This window comes from Athene cunicularia, assembly GCF_003259725.1.
Source record: "Athene cunicularia isolate RWA chromosome 19 unlocalized genomic scaffold, athCun1 chr19_part1, whole genome shotgun sequence".
NCBI lineage: Eukaryota > Metazoa > Chordata > Aves > Strigiformes > Strigidae > Athene > Athene cunicularia.
Genome location: NW_020799124.1, coordinates 11,077,449 through 11,102,131, shown reverse-complemented (window position 1 = coordinate 11,102,131; position 24,683 = coordinate 11,077,449). Strand labels below are relative to the sequence as shown.

Below are 24,683 nucleotides of genomic sequence, written 5' to 3'. Positions count from 1 at the left end.
GGGGGAAAAAAAAAAAAAAAAAAAAAAAAAAAAAAAAAAAAAAAAAAAAAAGTGTGTTGAAAACCTCTCAGCTGAAATATTAGCCTAAACTGCCTTGCTTAGCAAATACTTCTCCACTCTCTGCCAAGAAAAGGAGAATTAGACTCAATTCTGCCTCAGGAAGTGAAGTAGTGGACATCAGGGACAAGAGGAGTGAATAAGCACAACCTTCTGGAGACACTCCAGTGTGATAAAAGAAAATACAATAATACAGAGAACAGCATGTTCCCCTTGTCAGGGCCAAAGCTATCCCGCAAGCAGAACAGGAATTTGCCCGGGGCAGCAACATGCTTAATAGCTTTATTATTATTATCCGAGCAATCCGAGGATGCTTCCCAGCACGTACAGGGGAGCGGCGAGCCCAGAGCCACCTCTATGAACGTGAGTAACAGGGGTTTATCTTTTTAAGTGGCTCATACAACAAGTTCCTCCTTTAGCTAACTGAGTGCAGCAACTGAAAGGAACACATGGCCCGTGTATTCCACCACACATAGGTACAGTACAGCTTATTTTAGAATATCTGAGGCATATTAATAAAACAAGACTCTTGTACAGTACACAGCCTTGGCCCTTCTAGGTTAGGACATTCATTATTTATTTCATTCTGTTACGCAGATTACTTGCATTTAATTTCACCATAATATAGTTACCTTATGCTTTTGCCTGAAATGCTGTAATTTTACCACGCCCTTCTCATAGCCTCAATGGGTTTATTATCCCATTTTCGTTGGTAATACAAGAACATAATGTTTAAAAAAATGAAACATTGATTCTGATGATGAAATTTGCACCCGCATCAAAAGGAAAAGAAATGCTTTCATCCAAAATCACTGAAACAAACAAGCAACCACCTAATGACATTTCTGACTACAGCCAGCCACTTCTCAGCCAAAACAGCAAAACACCCCCAAAAAGCCTAATAATTTTCTGTACAAGTTGATCCTTTAAAACAATTTTATTAAGAAAGAGTCCTACATAGACCCCAGCCACAGCAGGTTGCAGGCACGTGAGGAAGGGCTGGTAACCCTTGTACGTCAGGACTGTCGGAAACAGATACACCCACCTGAGACCTCTTGTTCGCTTGAATCCATAACAACTCTGTTTCCTTAACACATCCAACAACTAGCCTTGGATAAACTATTTATAACTGAAATCTTTCTGTGAAATGGAACCCAAATATCTGGCAATTGCAGACACACCATCTCCAGACCTGCTCTCCATAGGAGCTGCCTGACCTGCACACACGACGGCCAACATATATTAAATGAGACTGATGTGCCAGTAGCTCTTGGTCGCTAAATAAGAACCTTGCACAGAGAATGATTTTTGGAGCTCAGGAATCTTCAAAAATCTACTGTATACATAGTCTTACAAGGTGAATATCATCAGTGTTTTGGCTCTCAAAACCACCAATATTTTTAAAACTTTGACCAGAACACACAGCATACGAACAGGGAAACATAAGGGTTGAAAATGCAAGTCATTTGGGGAAGAGAGGGATTTATTTTTTTTTTCCAAAACAATGTTTATGAGATAGCCTTTCTAAAAAGTTCAGCATGTGAAAAAGAAGAGGACATATGCTCATCACTTGTCCCTGAGACATCCATCTTATTTTTCCAGTTAAGAAGCCAATCTTCCATGAAATCCCCCAAAAACCTAGCAGATGGGTTGAATTACTAATTGTGAGAAGACTAGTTCCATAATGATATTATTAAAAAAATCCCATAAACAAACAAATAAAGATAGCCACAAGAGAAGCTTGGTTTAGAGCAGGATCTCTCTAGACCCGAGAAGTGAGCTGCGTGATGATGTACAATAATTACTTCATATGGAGAAGAGCTATGTGGCATATTTAAAGCCTTTAATTTCTATTCCCTTGTTTAAGTGAGATTATTGCTCCCTGTAGCCAATAACAATAGATTCCTTAAGTTTCTTCTGATTTGCCAGCAAAACAAATATCCTCTGGTAAATCTATGAACTGAACAATGCTTTTTCATTTTTACAACAGCACAGTCAATTCAATTTTCCAGTTATAAGTCTCAAGCCTCTCCCTATCAGCTTGTTAACGTACAAGTGCTGTACTCTCAAACATGCCTGGAAGAATCTCCATAGACTTTGCCATCCCAAGTTGCTTTTGAACATTGAACTCATTGCTTATGAATCACTTCACTGTATGTAAACACTTGAATCACTAAGCCACATCTAATATTGTACATAGTAATCAAGTGATGTTGTCACAGTGGATTCTGTAATGACGAATGTCTCCGCGGATGCACTGAGGCAGCTCTAAAAACATGGCTATTAGCATTTCGCTTCTTTTAAAAGCAGGTTTTTCCTGTTTGTGAACATATTTTATTTGCAGATGCTAAAGGCGTGTAAAATATTTGCTTCTTGAGACACTCACAAGAGTCCCACCAAGCTCCCTAAGGACTGTTCACATGACAAAAACAGCACTAAGTTTTTTCTGGTATTTAAGATACCTATAATTCACACTAACAGTGGGATATGACCAGGGCCTATATATGTTGGCATATGTCATTTCATCTCAGTAGTTTTTCACATCAGTGCAGACAGATAAGCATCCAAGAAAGAAAAAATTGCACTTATCCCTAAAAGCAAGTAATTTTCTCCCTTGAACTTAAATTAAAATGCTATAAAGCACATCAGTGTTCAGTTCCCCTGAAGCATTATAATAACTGTTTATGTTATCTTGTTGAACTGTTGCTTTAGGTTCCTTAAATACTATCAGGTGCAATTTTTCCTGCAAATGTATCACAAACCTTGATGCCGAGCTCTATGTTCTCCCCTCCGTACACATCCATCCCAGGATCGAGAAGCCCAATCTCTCCAAAGAATTTTCTGTGCACAACAAATGAGCATCCGATCATTGCCGGTGTCCTGTATGAAGAGAAAAACAACAGAAATGCACAATTATTGACATTTTCCAATTTTTAATGGACTGAAGGCTAATTTGTGCAAAGCTCCTGTTGGCTTCACGTGCTTCCTGCCACCAGTTATCCCAGAGACTTTGCGGCAGTGAGCAAGCTCTATGCCTTCAAAGACATTATTTTACCACTGCAAAGCATTTATCCAAAATTCCAAGTTTCACTGTGTACAGACTGCAGAAAGAGTTCTCCTGGGATGAAATAACTGAAAAGCTTTCAAGTCTTGGCTCTGTTGCAAACACCTTGGTGTGCCTATGGGCAAGAGCAAAACTTCTTTGGGTTTCTATTCCCCATAAGTGCAGGAAATGTAATAATGCTATTTCCCTTATCTTACTTTCATCTAGCATGTAACAGAGTAGACTTTAGAACAGACACTAGTTTTTAGGGTATCCTGTGAAACGGGGTTCGGATCTTTATAATATATCACAAAGGAGTCATCATCCACCAAGCAACAAGCTAAACTTCAAATCTGCAGAAACAAATCCTTTAAAAACTCAAGACAAATGTTTGCAGAAACATCTGCTGTGTCATTTGCTCACTTCCACCGGTATCGACAGGGCTCTGTGTTAGAGATCAAGTTGCCACGTTCATCCTCCAAAACCTCGTGCCCTCCAGCTAACAGCACTGCTCGGCTCCACCTCTGCAAGAGCAGCCAAGCACAGTGTCCAGTCAGGGAAAATAATAGAGAAAAATGAGAGCAGTACTAACACTATCAATAGGATAGCAGAAAGATTGAGGAAACACTCAGTGTCAGGGGTTAATTTATAATAACTATGCAATTTCAAGGCCATAATAGATGGTTGTGTTTACTAAAGACCCTGGCTGCCATGTGCACATGGACCATCCCTCCCTCATTACTTTACAAAACACTGGACCAGATCTCCATCTGATAGAGCTGCCCTGAGATGAGGATGTTGTTCTGATTCATGCAAGCTGAGATCACGTTTGGGGGCATTTTTTGAGCGGTTAAACACTTGTGACCCTCTCTGTAAAATTACACTTTGCCACAGAGCATGGCACCGAACAAAACCGTATCATTATGCTCTTGCTGCTTGGGGATACACTAATCTGTAGCAGTTATGGTACGTGGAAAATTTACCCCCTGGGATATTTTCTGCACTAAAATAGAAATATAAAAACCCTTCTCCCATTTAACTTGCTTCCATCTGAATCCATGCTGTAAAAAGAAAAACAAGGATCCACTTAGAGAGATAAGCAGGGAGGAGACAATGAATTTTACAACTAAGCCACACCGAGGTACTGCCAGAGTCTGCTCTTACATGGAGCTGTGGGACCCCTCTGCCCACTCTGAGCTCCAAGCTTTCAGCAGTGGGAAACTCCACCATGCAGGATGGGATCACCATCACCTCTGCAGCTCCTCCCCCAGGCCTAGGGGACACCCACCTTGTGCTGCCTGGGGAAGACGTGCAGAGGGTAACACCGATGGCAGCCTGCGTATCTGGAAATCTCACAGCACTTAGAAATGCCCAAGACCAGGTTCACTCTGAACCTGGTCTTGAGGTAGAAACAGGGCAACAGGATCATGTATTTTAATAGCAGCCCCAAATTCCTGGCTCAAAGCACGTTTCATGTCTTGTCCGTGCTATGGAGCACATTCAGTGCTGAACTAAGCACTTATGGATTGCAGAGATGGAAACCCCCCTCAAATATATCCAGACACAGCTTACAGATAACAAGGATCAGGCCCACACTCCACATGTCCATCCACACCTCACAAAATGCCTGTACCTCCCAGAGGAGCATCTGGGGTCCCCAGTGTAGCCCAGGCAGCTGTAGAGCTCAGTAACCCCCAAAGACCTTTCAGTTTGGCTCTGCCAGTAGTCAGCCAAATTAATCTTTGTGAAATCCTTGAGCTCCTTGGACAAAAGGTTCTAACCACTTAAGTATTATTATTTATAGACGTTTTAATACTCTTAATAGATTGGTAGAACAGCTGAACGCTGCTGCCATATTAAATTAGTTGGAATTGGAATCCATCAGAGGGTTTTTTCAATAGATTTCTTCCCTGACAGCAAGCTCAGCCTTCCTTCCAATACGAGGTATAATGTTTCATGGTTTGCTGCCACTCTGGTACTTAAGATTTCAATTCTATCACTTTATTTGTAGCAAGTTAACTGCCATTAGCAGAAACAGTTCTTTCTGAAATGATAACCACATTACAGACACCAAATCTAACAGCCCCATTATCCTAGATTACCTCCTGGAATTAAAAAGAAGGGTAAGTTGCTCTGGTTTTACACAGAGCATGAACAACCCAGTTCATCTCCTCCACTGGGAATAGGTGTGGTCAAGCACGGGAACATTTGACTTCTCCAGTCAAAACCTGTTAGGTCTGTTAAAGGCACTCAGAGAACAGTTAAAGCCAGAAAAAAAATATACACGGAAGTTTCAGGCAAGTGCAACAGCATTTCTGCCCCAACAATGTGGATCACTGGGAATTCACCACCAGATGAACAAGGTTTTCTGCACTGGAAGCAGCAAAACGGTCACGCACAGGAGCTGTACCCCAAGAAAGCTTTTTTCATTACTATACTTTGCAACATGACTTCATTTTATAGACCGCAAAGTCACCGATCCTTTCCAAAATGCTCTTGGAAACAGCCTGATCGGGATTTTGTAACTTCACCATCAAATTTTCATCTTCTTCGTTTTGCTGCACATTCTGTTTTCAACACAGAATACCGTGAAGCATGCAAAGCAGCGCTCCTGAGCGGATCTGAGGTCCCTCAAGCAATACAAATTAAATGCTACATTTTTCTTTGTAACAATGCCTCCATATTAAATAAATGAGGAATCAAGCGGCGCTCAACAATTTAAATAAAAACACCATTTGATTTTGTAGTAAATCCTTCAAAAAGGTGGACGTTTACAATAATAGATAGCCCATCCACAATGAAATAATGGCCTGCAGACAAAGAGCTGATAAAGCCTCTTGTTTCTCTGCCTCTTAATTAAAAGCATTAACACAGTTTCGTTTTAAAAATGACACAGCTCAGCTCAGCTAAATGCATTTTTATTTGTCCCGATAGCTATTCTTTCTTTAATGAGAAAGAAAAAGCAGAATTTGGCAGGAAAGGGATGAGCAGAGATGTTTAGCAGAATTACGGGTTTTGTATCCAGAAATCCACAGTGTTTGTTCCTTGCCATTATTTTGGTTGGCTCCTCTATACAATAAGTGACAAAAGGTCAAGAAGAGCAGCTTTTATGAAATATCCACAGCATGAATCTCTAAATAAAGATGAAGGAGATACAGGGAAAAACGTTTATCCTAGTCTATTAAGTTACTTTAACGGTCTTCCTTTCTTTAGTGCACAGTTATCATTCAATGATTAAAAAGTCTCAAGTAGATTGCTTCTTCAATTCAAGGAAATTAATTTTCCTACACAATTGGATTTTGCTTCCAATTTTATACTAAAGTGCAAGTTATAAAATATGTAGGAAAAAAGATATTAAAAAAATAATTAGCGGTCATACCACTGAGCATAAGAAGGCTGAGAATATACTTTAAGAACTGCTGGAGTGTCCAGTTTCCATTAAAACGCTGTTGTTTTTAAACTTCAATCGTGGAGCTGCTCACCTTCAACAACACAATCCCACTGCTTTAGGAGACTTGGCATCACATTTAGCACGTTTGGGGCGGACCTTTACCTGCCCAAATAGGTGTTATTTGTCCATCTCCCAAATGTGCCATTGCTAATTTAACATACCAAATTCAAACACCTTGTTTTCCATTTTGAGACTTCAGACTTGTCCAAAATACACACTGTTTCCCATTTCTGCTGCCGGTCTGAACCTCCATGTTTCAGCTGGGGGTCACGGGCGGGAGCCAGCATCTCAGCAGGAAACACCAGGAGACTCAGCTCCACTGCTTAAATTTAACCAACTCAGAATATGTAGAAAATTGCAAGTAAATTATCAAATTCAGTCAAATTAAACCTGTGGCTTTATACAGTGGCTGACCAACTATTTCCCTGATGATACCAGGGTAAGGAAGAACACCATCTTTACATGACAATCTATAACAGAACACTTGATTTTCTTTTGGCCATAGACAAAATTAAGGACCTGATTTGCAAACAGAAACAACTGTCTGCTGTCACCTCTGTGCTTCTGCATCTGTGGCACAGCGAACATATTGCAGAATAGATAAAGACCAGGATGAGTAACACAGGTTTATAGCAAGAGAATATGCACATGGAAATTTAATACCATGTCGGTGGCATTTAAGGACTGACCCCTCTGGGCATAAGACAGGGTTAATCAGCCCCTGCCCACCGGCAGCAGACCTCCATGGGGCAGAGACCATGCAAACCCCTTTGCTCCACAGGCAACAAGCTCGAGCCTTGCGAGGGGACTCCAGGCTGGAGCTCTCCCCCTCTGGCTGCCTTCCTGGCTGCTCCAGCCTGCTGTGGAACACACACTGGGCCCAGTCTGAGCACAGCAGGATGGCTCTGAGGTGGCAGGGGGGCAGCGTCTCCACTGAGTGCTCCAAGGGCCACCCCAGGGCTCCCACCATCCCCGGGCAACGTGCTGTTCTCACGGGGATCTGTGGTCTTACTGCAAAGCCACAGAGGAAACCTCTGGTCCCACAGGTTTTGGGGGGCAGAGAAATGGAAGAGGAGAGGAAACTAATTAATTAAAAATTAATTGGAAAACAACAAGCTCATTATTTCAGTTGCTCTTGGTTTAGTGACCATCCACATCCTTGGGAACTGTCCTGTGGAGCCTGACCAGGCTCTGGGGCCCGTGGAGTGGTGAAGTTGTGACAGGAGAGGTTCAGGCAGAGCCTGGAGCTGGAAGCAACCGCATTCTCTGAAACGAGATTACGCCAAGGCAACACAAGTCCCTGCACAGGGGAAATGGCAGGGCTGGGCAGAGCGAACCAGAAGCCCAAAGAGAAACCTGGCCCTGCCCATCCTGCCTGGCTTCTTCATCAACTCTACCCACCACCATGCTTTGCTCCCCTTCCCCTGTCCTCAGAGAGGGTTCAGCCACATCCAGGAGACACCAGTGAGGATGAGGATGAGGGCAAGGCAGCGCCCTCCCGTGTGGCGCTGGCCCTCTCAGCCCTCCTCCCCACGAGCTCCGCAACTGCAATGGCAAACGGATGGTGCCCCTGCAGCACCCCTGCCCCATCCCAGCTTCTCCCAAAAGCAAATGTGTGGGGCAGGCAGGGCCTGGGTGTGTGCTCTGGAGCAGCATTTGCTTTAAAAGTGAACTTTGGATCATTAATTTAAGAACTTTGCAGTAACGGAAGAGGGTTTGAGCACCAGGGCAGCCGCAGGAGGAGGCTAACAGCAGTGCACGAGTGCGAGGGCAAGATGCTGATCACAAAAGCCCAAAAACTAATGTCACACATGAAGCACATCTCCAAAGGAGAAATATATATTGCTCTGCCTCCTACAGCGGGGCATCTACATGCAGATGTGGAGTCAGGCAGGAGTCACGCTCTCAGCTTCCCTTCAATACCTGTGTAATGGCTTGGGCAGATAAAAGCTGGATGTCTTTCATGAGAATGTAATAAAATTTCTATGAAGGAACAGCATTTTAGCCCACAGCAGCATACCTTGCTTAATATTATCCCCAGGATGGCATGTGCAATAGTTGTTTCTTGAATAATTCTAGCTTCCCTGCCCCAGTGACCTTGGTTAATTGTCTGTTTCAAACGGGTTTATTTTCCCGCTGTTGCTAAGTACTAAAGAATCTGTGAAACAAATTAAAAATAAAAGATACCACATAAAAGAGATGCTAGATTGAATGCCTTTTCTGAATTTACTGGAGATTAATATGACAAACTTTTAATAGCAAAGAAGCTGTGAAAACTATGTATTTTTTAAAATACCTATTATATCTACCCATGTCTGTGACCTTGCTCAAGATAGATTTGACTTTGTCGCTGTTGTATGCCTGCTCCGATTTCCATGTCAAGAAGCGGCTCGCTCTGGGACCTCAGGCAAAGCATTTAACTTCTTTGAACCTCTGTTTCCTCATCTGTCAGATGAGTGTAATACCTAGATGCTCTTGAGAAAAAGCATTTATAAATCGGTTTAGTGACTTCCACGTTGAAGCTGCTGAATTAACTAACAATATTGTTACATATACCAGATCCCCCCAGTTTAAGTCCCCTATGATGAGAAAAGCACTGGTAGTTAATAACCTCATAAATGAGGAACTGCACACACAATTTGATGTTTCTATCCTTGCTTTAAGCTACCAACAGAAACGAAATCTGTGTGCACACCCTTATGGTGCCACGGTGTGCCAAGATACAGCATGCAAGCCTAAAGCAGATTACTATTTACATGTCCAAGCTTCAAGACTGTAGCTCAACTGTAAAATTTCTCCTCCAGGATAAAAACTGTTGCCAAGGTTGTTGCCTAAAAGCATTTTCTTTCCTTGTATATTCTAGAAAACCCAAGGATGTCCCAGCACTAAAAAAAATCACTGGATGCCTGAGCACCCACCTCCATGCTCCTGTTTCTTCAGCACTTTTAGCAGGAGTTTTTGTACAGGTGTGTGCTGCTATAGGCTGTCAAAATGTTCATGTGCAGGTAGTAATCATCCCCAACTCGACATATTTGTCAGGTGAGGTAAAACTCCAGCCCCAACAATCTCCATTACATGGATCAGGGTTTACCACATTTCCACAGCTGCTTGAAAGCAAAAGGCAGTTAGGCCATGTGCCAGCTGCCCAACCCTCTCCCACAGCCATCTTTTGGGGACCTCAGCAAAAGACACCAACCTCAAGAAACCCTTCCAGATCAATGGCCTTAAGATGGGGGTGAGCCTTCCTCAGGGTCGTAAGAATTTGCAGAAGGTGTTTTGGGCTGTTCTCCATCATTCACCCAAGCTCTGGCAAGAGTGCAAGACAGTGCTAATTCCGACAGCCCTGGTCCTGCACTCTGCTGCATGGCAGAGCTTGAGGTACCCAGCTCTGAGTCTCGCAGTACAAGCCCTGAAGAAGTCACCTTGGAGAAAGTATATTTGATAATTACCCTTCAAGTAGGAGTCAGTCTCTGTTCAGGAACGGTTTTGGAGGAAATAGTTGCAATTACAGGATACTCCCTTGGGATATACTTAAAAGATAGCTCTGCATTTTACCTAATTTAATGGCAGTTGCAGAGCTATTCCTGGAGGCAGTGCAGAGGCAGGCACTTGGGGGGCGGGGGGGAAACGCGGTCTCTCACGCTTGGTGTGAACCCTTTGGCCTGCAGCGATGAGCCCAGGGGAAAGCGGCTCCATCCTGCAGGCCACTGGAGCACAAATGCTCGCTTGCAAACATTAGTACACTTGGGGGTTACCCCCTAACGGTGTCCCATTTATTCACAAAGACAGAATTGGGGGAAATAATAGGAATCACTCATTGTGATTTATTAGGGACACTCCTGCAGGAGACGCAACACAGAGTCTCAGATTTGGAGGGTGAGATAAAACAGAGCATAATTTTCATATATGCACTGGTTCATACTGGCCACTGAAAAAAATGCATAAAAGGTAGCAAGATAAATACTTCCTCCGTCTGGAAAGCTATTACACATCAAGACAGAATACAAAGGGGAACACAGATTAGCACGGATGAAGAGTTAGAAAGGCAGAGTATTTAGTTAACCTGGTTTTACTTTTCCTATATGACTGGTCCCATAAAGGTTTTACGCTCAAAGCTGATCTGGAAATTGCTGCTGCGTTTTGATTGCACAGAAATTATCCAGCCTGAGTACATCCTGTAATCAAACCCAGGAGCTAAGCCACAAAGCCTTGGCTCCACTAGGAAAATAGATGTTTTGTTATATCTTATTAGTTAAAACATGAGATAAAATTCTAGCAAAACAAAGCAGATTGCCATTTTAATCTGAGGCGGGAGGTGAGAGTTGATCAGAATCTCTTCCTCACGCTGTGGCCCAGGAAAGCTGCTGTTACTTAACATGGGGCAGGTAAAGAGAGCACATACCTTTAAAGATTAATCGACAGGAGGTCGTCTCTTCCTACTATTGATTATCAGTTGCCTCTTCAATGCAAGTGGCAAGCACCCTCCTGAACACCTTATTCAGGGGTTTTCAATCCCACATGAACTTTTCATTAAAACAGTAGTGTTTGTCTATGCAAATCAGACCTATTTATTCCACGTTAGAGATGCAGAACTCCCCAGGGCAATGTCAGGGACTGGCTTCAAAGTTTTGCTAGAAGTAGTTTAAAATCTCATTTCTGCTAATTGGCAGCAAATGAAATCCACCTCATCAGGCAGCTCTGAGCAGAATGGGAGGCACCTTTACCAGTCCTCCTAAACACTTGGAATTAATACACACACCTAAGCCGCCAACACCTTTAAATCATTTCCCAGTTCCTTAAAATGACAAAGTTTTTATACATCCTAGATTTAAGGATTTGCATTTGTATCACTTCAAATAATCGCAGTGACACGAGAGCAGGTGAATGCTGGGATTTCACCTCCATGGAGGTGAAAGATTCTTGTACTTTATTTCCTCTAATGCACGATCTTTTGGCATTCCTGATCCCTGACTTATAACAAAATGTTTGGTGCAGGAAAAGGGAAAGAAAAAAAAAAAAAAGACCAAATGTTTATCCTTAGAAACACCTAGGATGGAGACCAAAGTTTGGGTGTCGAAGACTGCACATGCTCATCTAATCCAATATCTAATCCTAATGCCACTCCCACTGGTTTTTAATGGGAACATCTAATATCTTATGGATGAAGTAGATATTAATTATGAAATGGGTACATTTTGGTACCACCTCTGGGTCTCTGCTGTCCCACTTGCTGCAGCCCCCAGCCCCAGTGGTTTTGGCTCCAGGGTGCCGCTCACCCTCGCAGAAGGGCCAGTCCAAACCACTTCTGAAGGAACTGCTTCATCAGGAATGCGACCCTTCGCCTGCTATCAGTAATAAATGCAATGTAACTGTAACTTCATCTCCTTCCACTGTTGCTAGACTGCTAATTAAATGATAATTACTTTTAGATGTAGTATGTCTAACTAACAGGCACTTAACAGGAACATGTTATTTACTTTTCTTTTTTTAACATGAATATATTTCTTCTCAAGGGCAGCAAAGCAGCTGACTGTTGGTCACGTTTTTCCTCTCCACCTATCATAAAAAGCACAGTGAACAAACCTCACAGGTAAACAAACTTCTCTTTGCCTCAGACACGCCTCTCAGCCCAACGCAGCAATAAGCCGTGCCCCAGTTAAAGCACTAAGCTGGAGGATCAGGATTCATCCCCCCTGATCCGCCACTCTGGGCTGAACTGCCAAAGACCCCTCGGTACCCAAAATGGGAATTGGGCAGTGTGTTGTGTCCTGGAACAGGAAAATCAGTGTCCCCGTTTAATTTGCCAGGCTTTCACGACTTAGCGAGCACTTCCCAAGGGCCCCGCTCTCAGCATCTCTTCACGTGGAGAGGAATGAGCTCAGTGCAGAAACACAAGCCACAGCTGCTTTTACTTTTAACCCTTCTTGGATGAAGATATGTAACATCACAAGGAAGACACTGATGATTAATTGCACAACCCCAAAAAGCATTTCTCCAATGCAGCACTTACACAAAAATACTCCTCCCGCTTCTAAACTTGCTTCAAGTAAATATCACATCCAAAATGAAAGAAACTGCAATATTACAGTTAAATTGACTTTTTAAAGGTGGTGATATTATGAGGACGTGCTTTGAGTGCCATGAATGTGAGCATCGCTCTAAAACAAACCTGCTCTGTTTATGGCTGAAATCTCATTTTTATTCTCTGAAAACTCAAGCCAAACCCCAGAAAACAAGAGAGGAACCTCTGTTACAGTGAATCGTTGCCTCTAACAAAGATGCTGCAAGCCAAAACCACGCATCTGGGGACAAACACACAAATGAAACTGTGGGTTGTCACAAAGCAGAGTTAAAAAGTAATTCCCTTGACAGGTAGGAACAGAGCACAAGTCCCTGTCAGCTCAGCTGGCCCCTAAGAAAAACATGAATAAAAGAGCAATGAAAGATTAATGCCATCATTACACCCAGCTGGGCTTGTGAATGCAGTCACACAGCAGCTCTTCTGCGGTTATTCTGCACAGTCACTTTCAAGCCTACAGGGTAACCACAACTCACTAACCAGTCCTAATTTCCTTCCAACACTCAGAAGCACCTCCTAAACCTAAATTCCACTGTCAGACACACGCATTGGGTGATGACCGAGTTCCCCGTTATTAGTTCTGCACAGACCTGTGTTGCTTTATGATATATTGCTGTAATGGATGTTGAAGTTAAAGATTCAGGAGACTGGAGTTATTGGGAATTTCATGGATATTACTGCAGACAGAATTTAGGCGAATGCATTTACATTCACCATAAGCTCATACTAAGAATAGGGACGTGAGTAATGGTTATTGACAGATGGAGCAGTTTCACTTTGTGGGTAAATGAGAGTGCACTGAAATAGCCCTATAAGCACCTCAAAAAAGCTGAGTAATGCATTTATTTTGACAACTACTTGATACAGGCCTATTCGTAGGGAGGGCAGCTCTCAGGTTTATCTTACCCTTCACGCATCCATAGCGCAGAAGCACAATTCCTGAGAAATATAACAGATACATTTTGTGCCTCCAGCGTTTAATAGTAAATGTCATTCTCATTTCTTAGGGTTCGCAGTTTATTTTATTTTAAACAACGAACGAAGCAGATAGGAAAAAAAAAAAAAAAAAAGAACTGTATCAAAATGTAAATGCAGACTTGGTGAAGATGATTGCCAGGTAAAGAAACTCAGAGGTGGAAAGGCTGGTTTGGATTCACCTTCATCTGGATTAGAGCAGATCTACCCAATCACAAATCAGATGTCTCAATATTTGCAAATGCATTTAACCAAACTGCCTGTTTAAGGGTCAGACAAGCCAAAAAGCTATGAAGAAAACAGAAATCACAGCCCAATCCAGGTACATTCATCACACCAAGAGACCTATGAAAACTTTAAAGCTCTGTGCATTTCCTTCCATAGATGCACACAATATGGGGACCCCTACAAGAGCTCTTTGTAAAGGTGGCATGATGCCACTGATTACAGTGCAAGCAATGAAATTGTTGTAGGTGATCAACTGACTTCAAGTTGGTACAAAGCTCAAAGCCTGAACACAACAGTCTAGCCTGTGACTGACGTCTATTGGAATGGAGGACACTCAACATGAATTCACTCAGAGTCAGTTTGGTGGGTTTTTTAAATTTCTTTTGTTGGGTTTGTGTTTTTTTGGTTGCTTTAAAAAAAAACCCAAAACCAAACAAACAAAAAAACTCACAACAAAATCAAACCACCAAACCAAAACCACCAAATGCATCGATTTTTGGAAACAGAAAACTTCAATTCAAGGCCCTCTCAAAGCTGTTGGGAAAACTCTCGGCAAGCTCCCTGGTGGCAAGAGTTCAACTTCGACATTTATTTTTTTTTTTTTAAAAAAAAGAGAAGATATTTGAATTAGCCAGTGTACATCATCACCCAGCTTGTGTTCTTTAGCACCTGATAATTAAATGACTGCACAAGATGGGATGAATGGACTTAGCCATGTGTAAGGGCAGCACCAGCCCAAAAAGAATTTGACTGGATGAACAGCCAGGATTTAACTTGTACGCTTAACATGACAGGAGCTTGTTTGAAGACAGCATTCAAGGAGCAAAAGAAACACAGAAAATAGGTCATTTTTCCCCTTCTAATTGTCATCGCAAGGAATATAATGTCATTCACTAACTACATACGGTCAAACTGATGAAGTTAGCACAACTGTTCATTTAGCCATATTTGCAGGTGCTTTCTTGAAATTCACAACTCGCTTGGCAACAAGGTTCCCAAGACTAAAAGGGAGAAGGTGAAGCGAAGGCTGGTTCCCTGCACCCCAGGCTTGGGCACAGGCCCCACTCTGGGGGACGGAGGGGACCGCCTGTCACCCACCATGGCTCTGCGGAGAGGTATTTGAGGTGGTTGGGTCTTTCAGCTCTGCAGTACGGTTTTGTAACTTGATGTGTAAAAATGCAGCTGGGAGCAGAGAGGGAGCTGCACCCATTTTCTAGAGAAAGACGACATTTTTACACAAGGAATCCCAAGTGCTTTGCCATTTTTGTTTTGGTAATGAAGCATCTGTCCCACACTGTAATATGTCTGTGGCCAAAAGGCTGACTCTTATTTGTGTTTTGCCTAAAGGTTAAGCAGCATCAGGTTCCTTCGGGAAAAGGATCTGCAGTTTACCCTGGCAGACCTCCAACATGCTGCAGGGCCTTAAACAAATTAAGACTTTGTGATTGAATCCATGGTCTGGAAAAAAAAAAACAAACCCTGGAGGGAGTCAATGTCAGTGTCTGAACTCCTAGAAAAGAAGCCGGATTAGTGGGGAAACCTTTAGCAGCAGATCGTCTGCAGAGTCCTGTAAATCCAGAGTTGCAATGAGTCCACACTGTAAGCACATGCTTCATGCCTTCTAATCCAAACTGCCTTCTGATTCTTGGACATACGAGCATTAACTTAAACTGCATTTTTAAAGTGTCTCTGCAGAGACTTCTTGCTCATGCAAAATTAATAAGTCGGAAGGCAAGACAAAAAATAAAGGCATGTGCTAGGAATCACTGCCAGTTTTACTACACGAAACAACACTGATGCCCTCTCTCTCTATACAGCACCACATACCGAAAGAGCTAGAAGGACTTTCACTCCACGTTTGCCTTTCATCAGAAAAAGCGTGTTGATTTTAAGGATGGACCACAGAACAGGAAAGGAGGCAAGGGAAGTGCTAACCTCTTGGCTGCCAGAGCCAGGTGTAGAAGGAGACTGCTTTGTAACAGCAGGCTGAAATATTAGAGTGTCAATCAAAAATGGGCAGTGAGCAGCAAAACCAAACTCTTCTGAAACCGTGGGGGAAACCTGTATATAACCTACACAGGACAAGTGCTTTAACGAAAAGGTTCATAATGTGCATGTGAAACACATCCAAAGACATCAGTGTTAATTCTGTGCTGAAGAACCTCTTTACTCAAGTCTCACTATACCACCATCCCTGCTTTAACTGAGAGCTGAGAATCTGACATTTTAACAGTTGAGAGACTAAATTGTAGATAGCATGTTCTCACTAAAGAATTTACTCTGAATTAAGAAAACCATTTAAACCCATATTGATGGCTTGTGATACTAGAGATTCTTGCCTAGTAGTTTTCAAAAGTAAAACAATATTGTCATAGAAAACACCATATAGCACATGCCTTTTGAGAAATTTCTGCTTTATGCCTGCAGATGTGCAGCATTAACCGGGGAAGTAGGGTGCAGCAAACAACACTGTGGAAACAAGGCATCCTGCTGCCATCCTGCTGCAGCATCTCCCAACTTGAAGGAACACAAACCGAACCAAAACTTTGCCCTCACAAATAACTGCCTATCCATCAGCATTTAGAGATACCGTTCGGCAAATTTTGGCCTTAATCAGGCAAACAGTACCTACTTTAATAGTAAGTTTTCAATTAAAAGATGACTAAATGAAAGAAGCCTAGAATGTGTATTTTCCACAGGATCAGTGCTTACTCCTGATCTGCAGATAGGCTCCAACTCAGCAAAACCCTAAACATATCCTTGGCATCAACTGCGAGTAGCTCCAACAGCTTCAGATTCCTGATGTTACCAGTTTCACTTTTATCCTGACCCAGAGACTCAGCCTTCACTGAGGCCAAACCAGCTAATTATAATTAATACTGATAAAACTGCTTCTATCCACCTGAAAGTCTGTGAAACTCCCCCCACCCTCCGACACTTTTTAAGAGAAAAGGCAAATCTATACACATAGCATCACTTGCGTACAGCTCCCACCAGTGCTAAATCTGGAGCGTGAGAGCATCCTTCGTAACCCACTCATCCAGGTAACAAGAAAGGAAAGGAAAGAAAGTGCTGAAAGAGGAACTATGATATCAGAGAGGTGCAATGATGGCAGGAGAAGGTCTGAGCTGCCTATAAAGAGCCAGATTAACGCTGTTTTCAGAAGGATGATCTGTGTTCTTAGATATGGTTAAAGCCAAACGCCCATTTCACTCTCCCCTTGGCTCTTCTCTGTACTTGAAAACGCAACGAGCAAATAGCAAGCAGATGACTGGTGCTGTGCTGCAACTGTTGCAAACTTTGCCTTAATTATTCCCCTGTGCAAAAATCATATCTGCATCCACAGGACACAAGGGTTCTGCCCTTAAGTGGCTGCAGTAGCTCATGCCAGTGCATTTGTGACTAGGGCCATTTGATCTGGAGCTCTTCTCCACATCTTGTGCTGGCTGCAAAGAGCTACTGGGCAGAGAGAAGACTTCAAGTGATCTTGGGAAAGTCAAATTGGCCCCCAAAAAGTCAAACTGTCAAAGCACTGCACATTGCTCTGTGCAAGCAGATGAGTTTATACCTCTGTCTCTCCCACGTGTTTTACTGGAATCAAGGAGCTGCAGATGGGGGAGATGCTCCCCTCAAACTCACAGAAACTTCCCCCCCCCTCCCCCCCCCCATTTGTATTCAATTATTTTAGCAAAAAAGCTCATCTGGCCAATGCAGTCAATGGAAAACTCCTGTGCATTGCCCACAGCAAATTAGCCCCATCACATATGCACACATCTGCAGAAAGAGATCACAGACAAACCACAATCTCACCTTCCAGAACTGGATTAAAAATTCAGCTCTCAATTTAAACACTAAAACTGTTGCTCTTTTGCCTTTCTGAGTGCCCTGAGTGTCTCCAGAGTTGCTTTTGAACCACACTGAGAATCAGATGCAAGAGCCAAAACTCTACAGTATTAGCCTGGGATTTAGAGCATCTGTGTGGTTGTTTTTTTTCTCCCCATTAATTTAATTTGACAGAAAAGAGCAGGAAGTCTTCTAGCTCCCATGTGAGCAAAGTGGATAAACAGCAGGAATTTTAAGGGAAGCTAAAACTAAACAGAAAAGAAAGAGGTTGATGCCCTGGCTAACAGACTTCTGTGCTTCCTTTTCCCCCACACCATTCTCTGTGCCCTGCATGTTATAATGAGACTATTTTCATATTTACCACTTGCCTGTTTCAACCTGTCCTTTGCATTTTATTTAGACAATTTTGACTGGAAAAATAACACTCTTCAAGGATGGGTCCCCTGATGCAGGAGGAGAGGTGGTGACCCACCGCTGCCTCACTGCTCCCCAAAACCACCAGATTTGCACTCGAGAGCAGCAAATCCTAATCCTGCTGCTTCAGAAAAATCTGCAGAGGTGAGTAATGCCTTAATGGGAAAGCATTTGTGAGCTCTGTAGTCAGAACTGCACGAATTTAGCATCACAACTGTTCTTGCAGAGGAGATTTTAAAACCTTGTTTGTTTTTATTATTTTCCTGAATATTTTTCAGTGTGGGCAGATATGCTGTACAAGCCACAGCACACAACATAAAAGGCAGAGCATGTTATTCACTGCACCTACTCTTGGATACAGTAAGACACGTTTAAGCAACAGTTGCTGACATCAGCTGATTTACACTCTCTGGAGCAACTGGCTCAAGTCGAATGTGAACATCTCTGACCTCTTAGCAGCATATTCGAGCACAAGTTTTTCCAAGCTGCAGCATTCCTTTATTTCCTTATAGACATCTCAGCCCAACTGAAATGCATCCAGACTTGAAGGAGGCTTGAGGTCTAATCTCTGTCCTGGTTTGGAAGCTCACTACTTCCAAGTGTGGAAGGGACAAAGTGACTTTCTCTGCCGACTGAAACGGCGCGTAGGAGTTGTAACTTGGATATATGCAAATGAAAATAGGCAAGTCAAGCTTTTCCTTCCGCAAAGCACATCCCATAGCAGAGCTCTTGAAACAATAAATAACACCAGGCCTAAATCTTACCCCCTCCCTCTTCAATAAATGGAAAATCTTGGCTCAAGACGTGAAAGACTTGTGCAATCAGCTTCAGTAGGGGAAGGGGTTTTAGCCATGATCTTCAGTATTTTGACACAGTAGTTCAGTACAAAAGCTAAGCCCTATGTCTGCCCCACCTCTTCTAGTAACTGCAAGTTTTATTTAAAGCAAAAACATATGACACCAACTCATGTTCTCAGTTACACAACCCCATCAAACATCTAACACAACCAACTGAACGACTCTGGATTGAGCCCAGGCAGAGTGAGATCACTGTGGCCAATCAGCTATACAAGGAACACACTAATTAAACACCAGCTGCTTCACAATTTCTATAGTTTTACCAGCCACACACTTTGACAATATAAACAATCAACAAGGCACTGCTATGAGAGATGGCAAATGGTCTGTGGCTAAAAAAATGATGTAGTATGAGAAGCTAATACAAACCTCCTCTTTGTAAGGGACTAACCGCACTGAGAGTCAGACACACACAGAGACCCAAATGTCTGATTATACTACGATCTCTGGTGGCTTTATGAGAATCACAGAATCGTCTAGATTGGAAAGGACCATGAAGATCATCCAGTTGAACTATCAACCCAACATTAACATCCCCTCCAGGGATGGGGACTCCACCACCTCCCTGGGCAGCCCATTCCAATGCCCAACAACCCATTCTGTAAAGAAATGCTTCCTAATATTCAGTCTAAACCTTCCCTGGCACAACCTGAGGCCATTCCCTCTTGTCCTGTCGCTTGTTACTTCATTAAAGGGACTCATTCCCCCTCTCTGCCCCCTCCTGGCAGGGAGTTGCAGAGGGCCAGGAGGTCTCCCCTCAGCCTCCTCTTCTCCAGACTGAACCCCCCCAGTTCCCCCAGCCGCTCCCCAGCAGACCTGTGCTCCAGACCCTGCACCAGCTCCGTTGCCCTTCTCTGGCCACGCTCATGTCATTCAATGGCCTTTTTGGGGTGAGGGGCCCAAAACTGAACCCACTTATCAAGGGGCGGCCTCACCAGTACCAAGAGAAGACAAGATCCAGAGGTATACTGAAAAGCCTGCCATCAGCTGTTTATCAAGACAGTTTGGTTTTACTTTACCCACTGCAATACAACCACTGCAATTATAACTACTTGCCTGTTACTCTGTTATTGCACTCCCATCATCGAGTAGCAAACGCCTCCTACGTGAAGTCAACAAAAGGTATGACCTGCACAGAGGCACGAGGGATTCTGCAGCCCTCCCATCTTTCCTGAGATCATTTTTAAAAGAGCAACATGGGCTTGATGCACAAACCAGCACATGTTGGTGGAGCTCAGAGGACGGGGTCTGCAAGCCATCCTCACATGAGCAATCCAGAAGCTGGGCCTTGGTTTTACACATGTCCTGACAGCACCTGACCCACTCGTGCCTACCCACCCCAGCCCTTGGCAGCCTGTGGCCACTTCGGGGACCTGGCTGTCACACAGGCTGCTCAGGGAGAGACCCAGCACAGGCAGAGACCCAGCTAACCCACACCAAGATGCACAGCAAGCCAACCTTCAAACCTGAAGTAAGTGGCTTCAGGTAAAACAGATCGTGAATCAAAGCCTCCAGAAAAGTTTCAGTCTCCATCTAAAGCATCTTTCTTTTTAAAGGATCTTAATATTACACACCGATGAGTACTTGCCTCCATGCAAATGTTAGTTTGCAAAACAACTTGAGACATTCAATTTCTTTTTAAAATAAGATATTTTCATTTATACAAACACGGAACACACTTTAACACAGTACCTCAGAGAAGCGGTATAAGAGTTCCTTCCATCAACCAAAGAGGTTAAGAAAGGGAATGTAATTTATAATGCCTTTATTCATAAAATTGTATAGGATACACCTAAAGGCTTCAGACGGTAAGAATGGCACTCGTGCTTTCAAAAAAATAACATCCTGCAGAACATGAGTGCACTCCCTTTGCTTCACTGTTCAACATCTGCACTACATCCCCATGCCCAGGAAAGGGATTTAAAATTACTTGGATTTTTTTATGGAACATGAGAACTGCCAGAAAATTCCACTGTCTCAGACCTGTACTCCCAAGCAACAAAGAAAAGAAGGAAAAAAATAGCAGGTCAAGTGCAATACTGCGAAGTGAACTGGAAGATTAAAAGGTTCAGTAGAGAATAGTTTACCTGATATTTCTTAGAGAGAAGGTGCTAGAAAGCAGGAATGTACCACAAGGAATTACAGAAATAAAGGGTTAGTGAAAATATAAGTGATGCTGGAAATGTACTGTCACAGAGCACAGGGAAAAGCTGAATATTCAGGATTTCTGGAGGGTAGGTCCAGCAGCACATTTGTAACACCCAGGTCCAGGCACAAATTGATGCTAAGTCCAACGTCACTTGTAGCACACGGCAGAAGGAAAAAGAGCATCCTGGGCTTGCCTTACTCTTGCTTTTCACAGGTGCCCCATCACTCGCTCACAGAGGTCAGACACTAAGCTCCATGGGGGTTTTATTACATTAAATATGATTACTATTCTAAAATGTCAAGATTTAGGCAACTGATTTCCTTATCTATTTTTAAACGTAAGGTTTCACGCAGTATCCTCGATGCCTCAACAATCAATAAATTCAACATTACGGTGGGTGATAAAAAGACAGGAGCAGCGTATTTTCCAATACTGTTTTCTTGAAAAGGACTTTGCCTTCATTCTCCATGAAATGCAACGTTTCAGCAAAAACACACCATCAAAATTTTGACTTCTGACATTTCCAACCAGCACGAGAGCTCTGTGCTGCTCCATGCATGACCGAACTAAAAAGAAAGCACGTTTCAGATGAACAGGCAATCTGCACAAGGAATTTCAGCAACACTCAAGAGATTAATTCAGGAGAGTAATGCTATCCCAATCACACATCATTTCTGCTTTCCTTTGATACCGTTTCCCATTACATGTGCAATAGTACAATAACTCCACTCCGCTAGTTGAAAGCTAGTTACCGTTGGGACCTCGAGAAAAGAGGCGAAATTTTCAAAATAATTCAGCTTCACTGAAAGCCCCCATCCCAGGCAGGCTAGATTCAGGGTCATGTGCAGTCAATAAATTTAATACATCTTTGGAAAACAAACAGAGTTCACCATGCCCCTTGTCATCATGGAATCACATACAGACAAACCAGACTCCTACCCCAGGATTAACAGAAAACATGATTCAGTGTATGGGCAACTGCCAACATGACTGGAGCTGCTCGCTCCAGACATTTGACCTAAAAATCACATCTGCCACCTTAACAAGTCCATACAGTACACTGCGTTCGTGTGACCAAAAATTTCATGCTTGCCATACTGTGCTTGAAACAGCTGCTTGACAGAACTCCAGGGATATAAATAGGGCAATCATTTACTAAGGCCATATGTTGGAAGCATGTAAGATGGACTTGCTTAACTTGAAGAGCCTTCAAAAACCAGCAGTGATAATAATAGAACTGAACAGACCTCAGATCTAATAAACTTTGGAGCTTTTTGGTTTGGAACATTGTTCACTAGAAACTGAAATAACCTCTAAATAGCTTTACTTTGTCCTCTCTGACAAATTTCTCCAGTAACAACAGCCAGTCACAGGGCCTGATTGTGTGGGTCGTGGGCCCAGAGGTCCCTGCAGAGAATGGAGCTTGGCTCACCAGACAGCGGCTAGAAAACAACCCTTGTGCAATGCTTGCAGCATGGTCATCCTCACTGCCTAGAGTGGTCTTGGAGTACTTTAAGACCCTACAAATGCAACAGCATGCATCTCCGATGCACCCATCCCAAAATTTCTTGCCTGGTCAACACCATGGTGATTTCTCCAGCAACCACACCAGGAGCAGCAAATCACCATTCAGAGGGATCTAGATGGGAGGAACGGGCCAGCAGGAGCTTCATGAAATTCAGTAAGGACAAATGCCAAGTCCTGCTCCTGGAGCAGCCCCTTCCATGAGGACAGGCTGGGGGGAGTGCAGCAGGACCAGGGCATCCTGGGGGAGAGCAGGCTGAACCCAGCCTGCAGTGCATCCCGCAACAGCCAGTAGACAAGGGGCCTGTTCCCCTTCACTAGGCACGTGTTAGGTCACATCTGGAAGATTATCCAGGGTTGGGTCCCTAAGGGTAAGAGAAGGACTGGCCCAGGAAGAAAATTGTTCAGCAGAGGTCCCTGAGATAGTGAAGGAAAGGCTGTGGAAACAGGGCTGGCTCAGCCTGGGGAGGAGAAGGCTTGCGGGGACAGACACCTGCTAATGGCCTCCCACACCTGCAAGGCATTTACCAAGACAATAGAGCCAGGCTCTTTCACTCCCTCTCCTAAAGCCAGATGTTCAGTTACCGTGATTAAATACATGGCTCTTCAAAGAGCTCCATCCAGATCCTGCTCAATAATGCAATAGGACATGTTACAGATATATTTCTTTGTTATTTCCTGGGTAGAATCCCCTTCCCTTTCAGTAGCCTTCATATTTTGATGTTTCTAATTTCACTTATGGTTTTTTGAACATTAAATATTTCCTGGGTTTGTTTTTTAATATACAGGAAATTATGCACACCATATGCGAGGGGGAGCAGAACATGCTGACTACACAAGTGGGTGGAAAAGTCCAGAGGGAACAGCAGCAGCAGGAAGGGAAGACACTGCCTTAAATATTAGCGTTTCAAAGTTGCTGAGCAAAGGAGGAAGATTACAGTAGCCAGGTTTGAGATACACCCTTGCTCCATCACTCCAGACCCCATCAGCAAGGGAGAGAGAGTGCAAAGCCTGATGCCAAATGTGTAACATATGGTGAATAATTCACAACTCAGCTATTTTTCTGATGAAATCTCAGTAAGGAGATAAATACACCAGGATTTGTTTGCTCCTTATTGCTTCATACAGGGACAAACCCTGCAAGGTGCTGATCAGCAGCAGCCTTTTCAAGCCAGATCCACAGAACTGAGTCTCACGGGCGATGAAGATGCTCAGTGCCTCTTGTCCACCAGCATCCCGGCTCAACTGCTGGGAGAGTTTAGCTCTCCTTGTTCTTGTCAAGTTGCGTTTTCAACTTCACTGCCTCATTTATTTCTCCTTCTCTTGTTTCAGAGGCTGAATATTCAGCAGCAGAATCTTTCAGAAAAGACTCTGATCTTGGATGAAAACATACTGATCTCTAAGAAAACGAAGGGATACAGCTTGAAGTTTAGGGGCAGGCATAACTGTCTGTGAGTTCATTTTCTATAAATATTGTTTTCATTTACAGTGAATGCTAGTTTACAATAGTTTACAAAGTTTTGGTTCACAATGAATACTAATTGCATCCTAAAACTGCAACTGTTTGAAGCAAATCGCTCAGTAGTGCTTAGAGGTCTTCAGAACCAAAGAGCAGTTTTTAAAGGTGACTTGGATGCTTAAAATCCCAAACCTCATCAATTTGGGATGATCCCTTCTTTTTTGCTTACTGTTATGCAAAATGAGGAAAATGGTTCTGCAATCCCATTAGCTTCCCTAATACTGCAGGAGAGGTTCAATGTTAACAGCGAGGTGTTATCACTGCAAAGTGATTTAGCCGGTCAGCTATTTCTTCTCTGCAATGAAGCAGGAAGCATTTTCACCAAAATACCTTAAGAGAGATCAGTAGCAACCTGGATTTCCAGGTTTCTTCCCTGCTGTTTGTGCATTTTGGGCTGGGCCCTGATATAACACACTCAGTAGCTACCCTGACCAGCTCTGCAGCCAGGCATCAAGACCTCCATGTGTTCGAGACATCCCAACCATGGCAGCAAGGTCACCCAGGCCTCCTTTGTCCTTAGGGCCATGGAGATATCTCACACTAC

General features: G+C 43.2%; 1 protein-coding gene across 1 annotated transcript in view; it reads right to left on the bottom strand.

Moving 5' to 3' along the window:
* GALNT17 (polypeptide N-acetylgalactosaminyltransferase 17) overlaps positions 1-24,683 on the bottom strand; it is a 216,140-nt gene that overhangs the window by 75,848 nt on the left and 115,609 nt on the right. Inside the window, exon 6 of the mRNA XM_026861537.1 lies at positions 2,820-2,937. Within this exon, the coding sequence (XP_026717338.1) occupies positions 2,820-2,937 (118 nt within the window). The remainder of the gene's footprint in view (positions 1-2,819; positions 2,938-24,683) is intronic.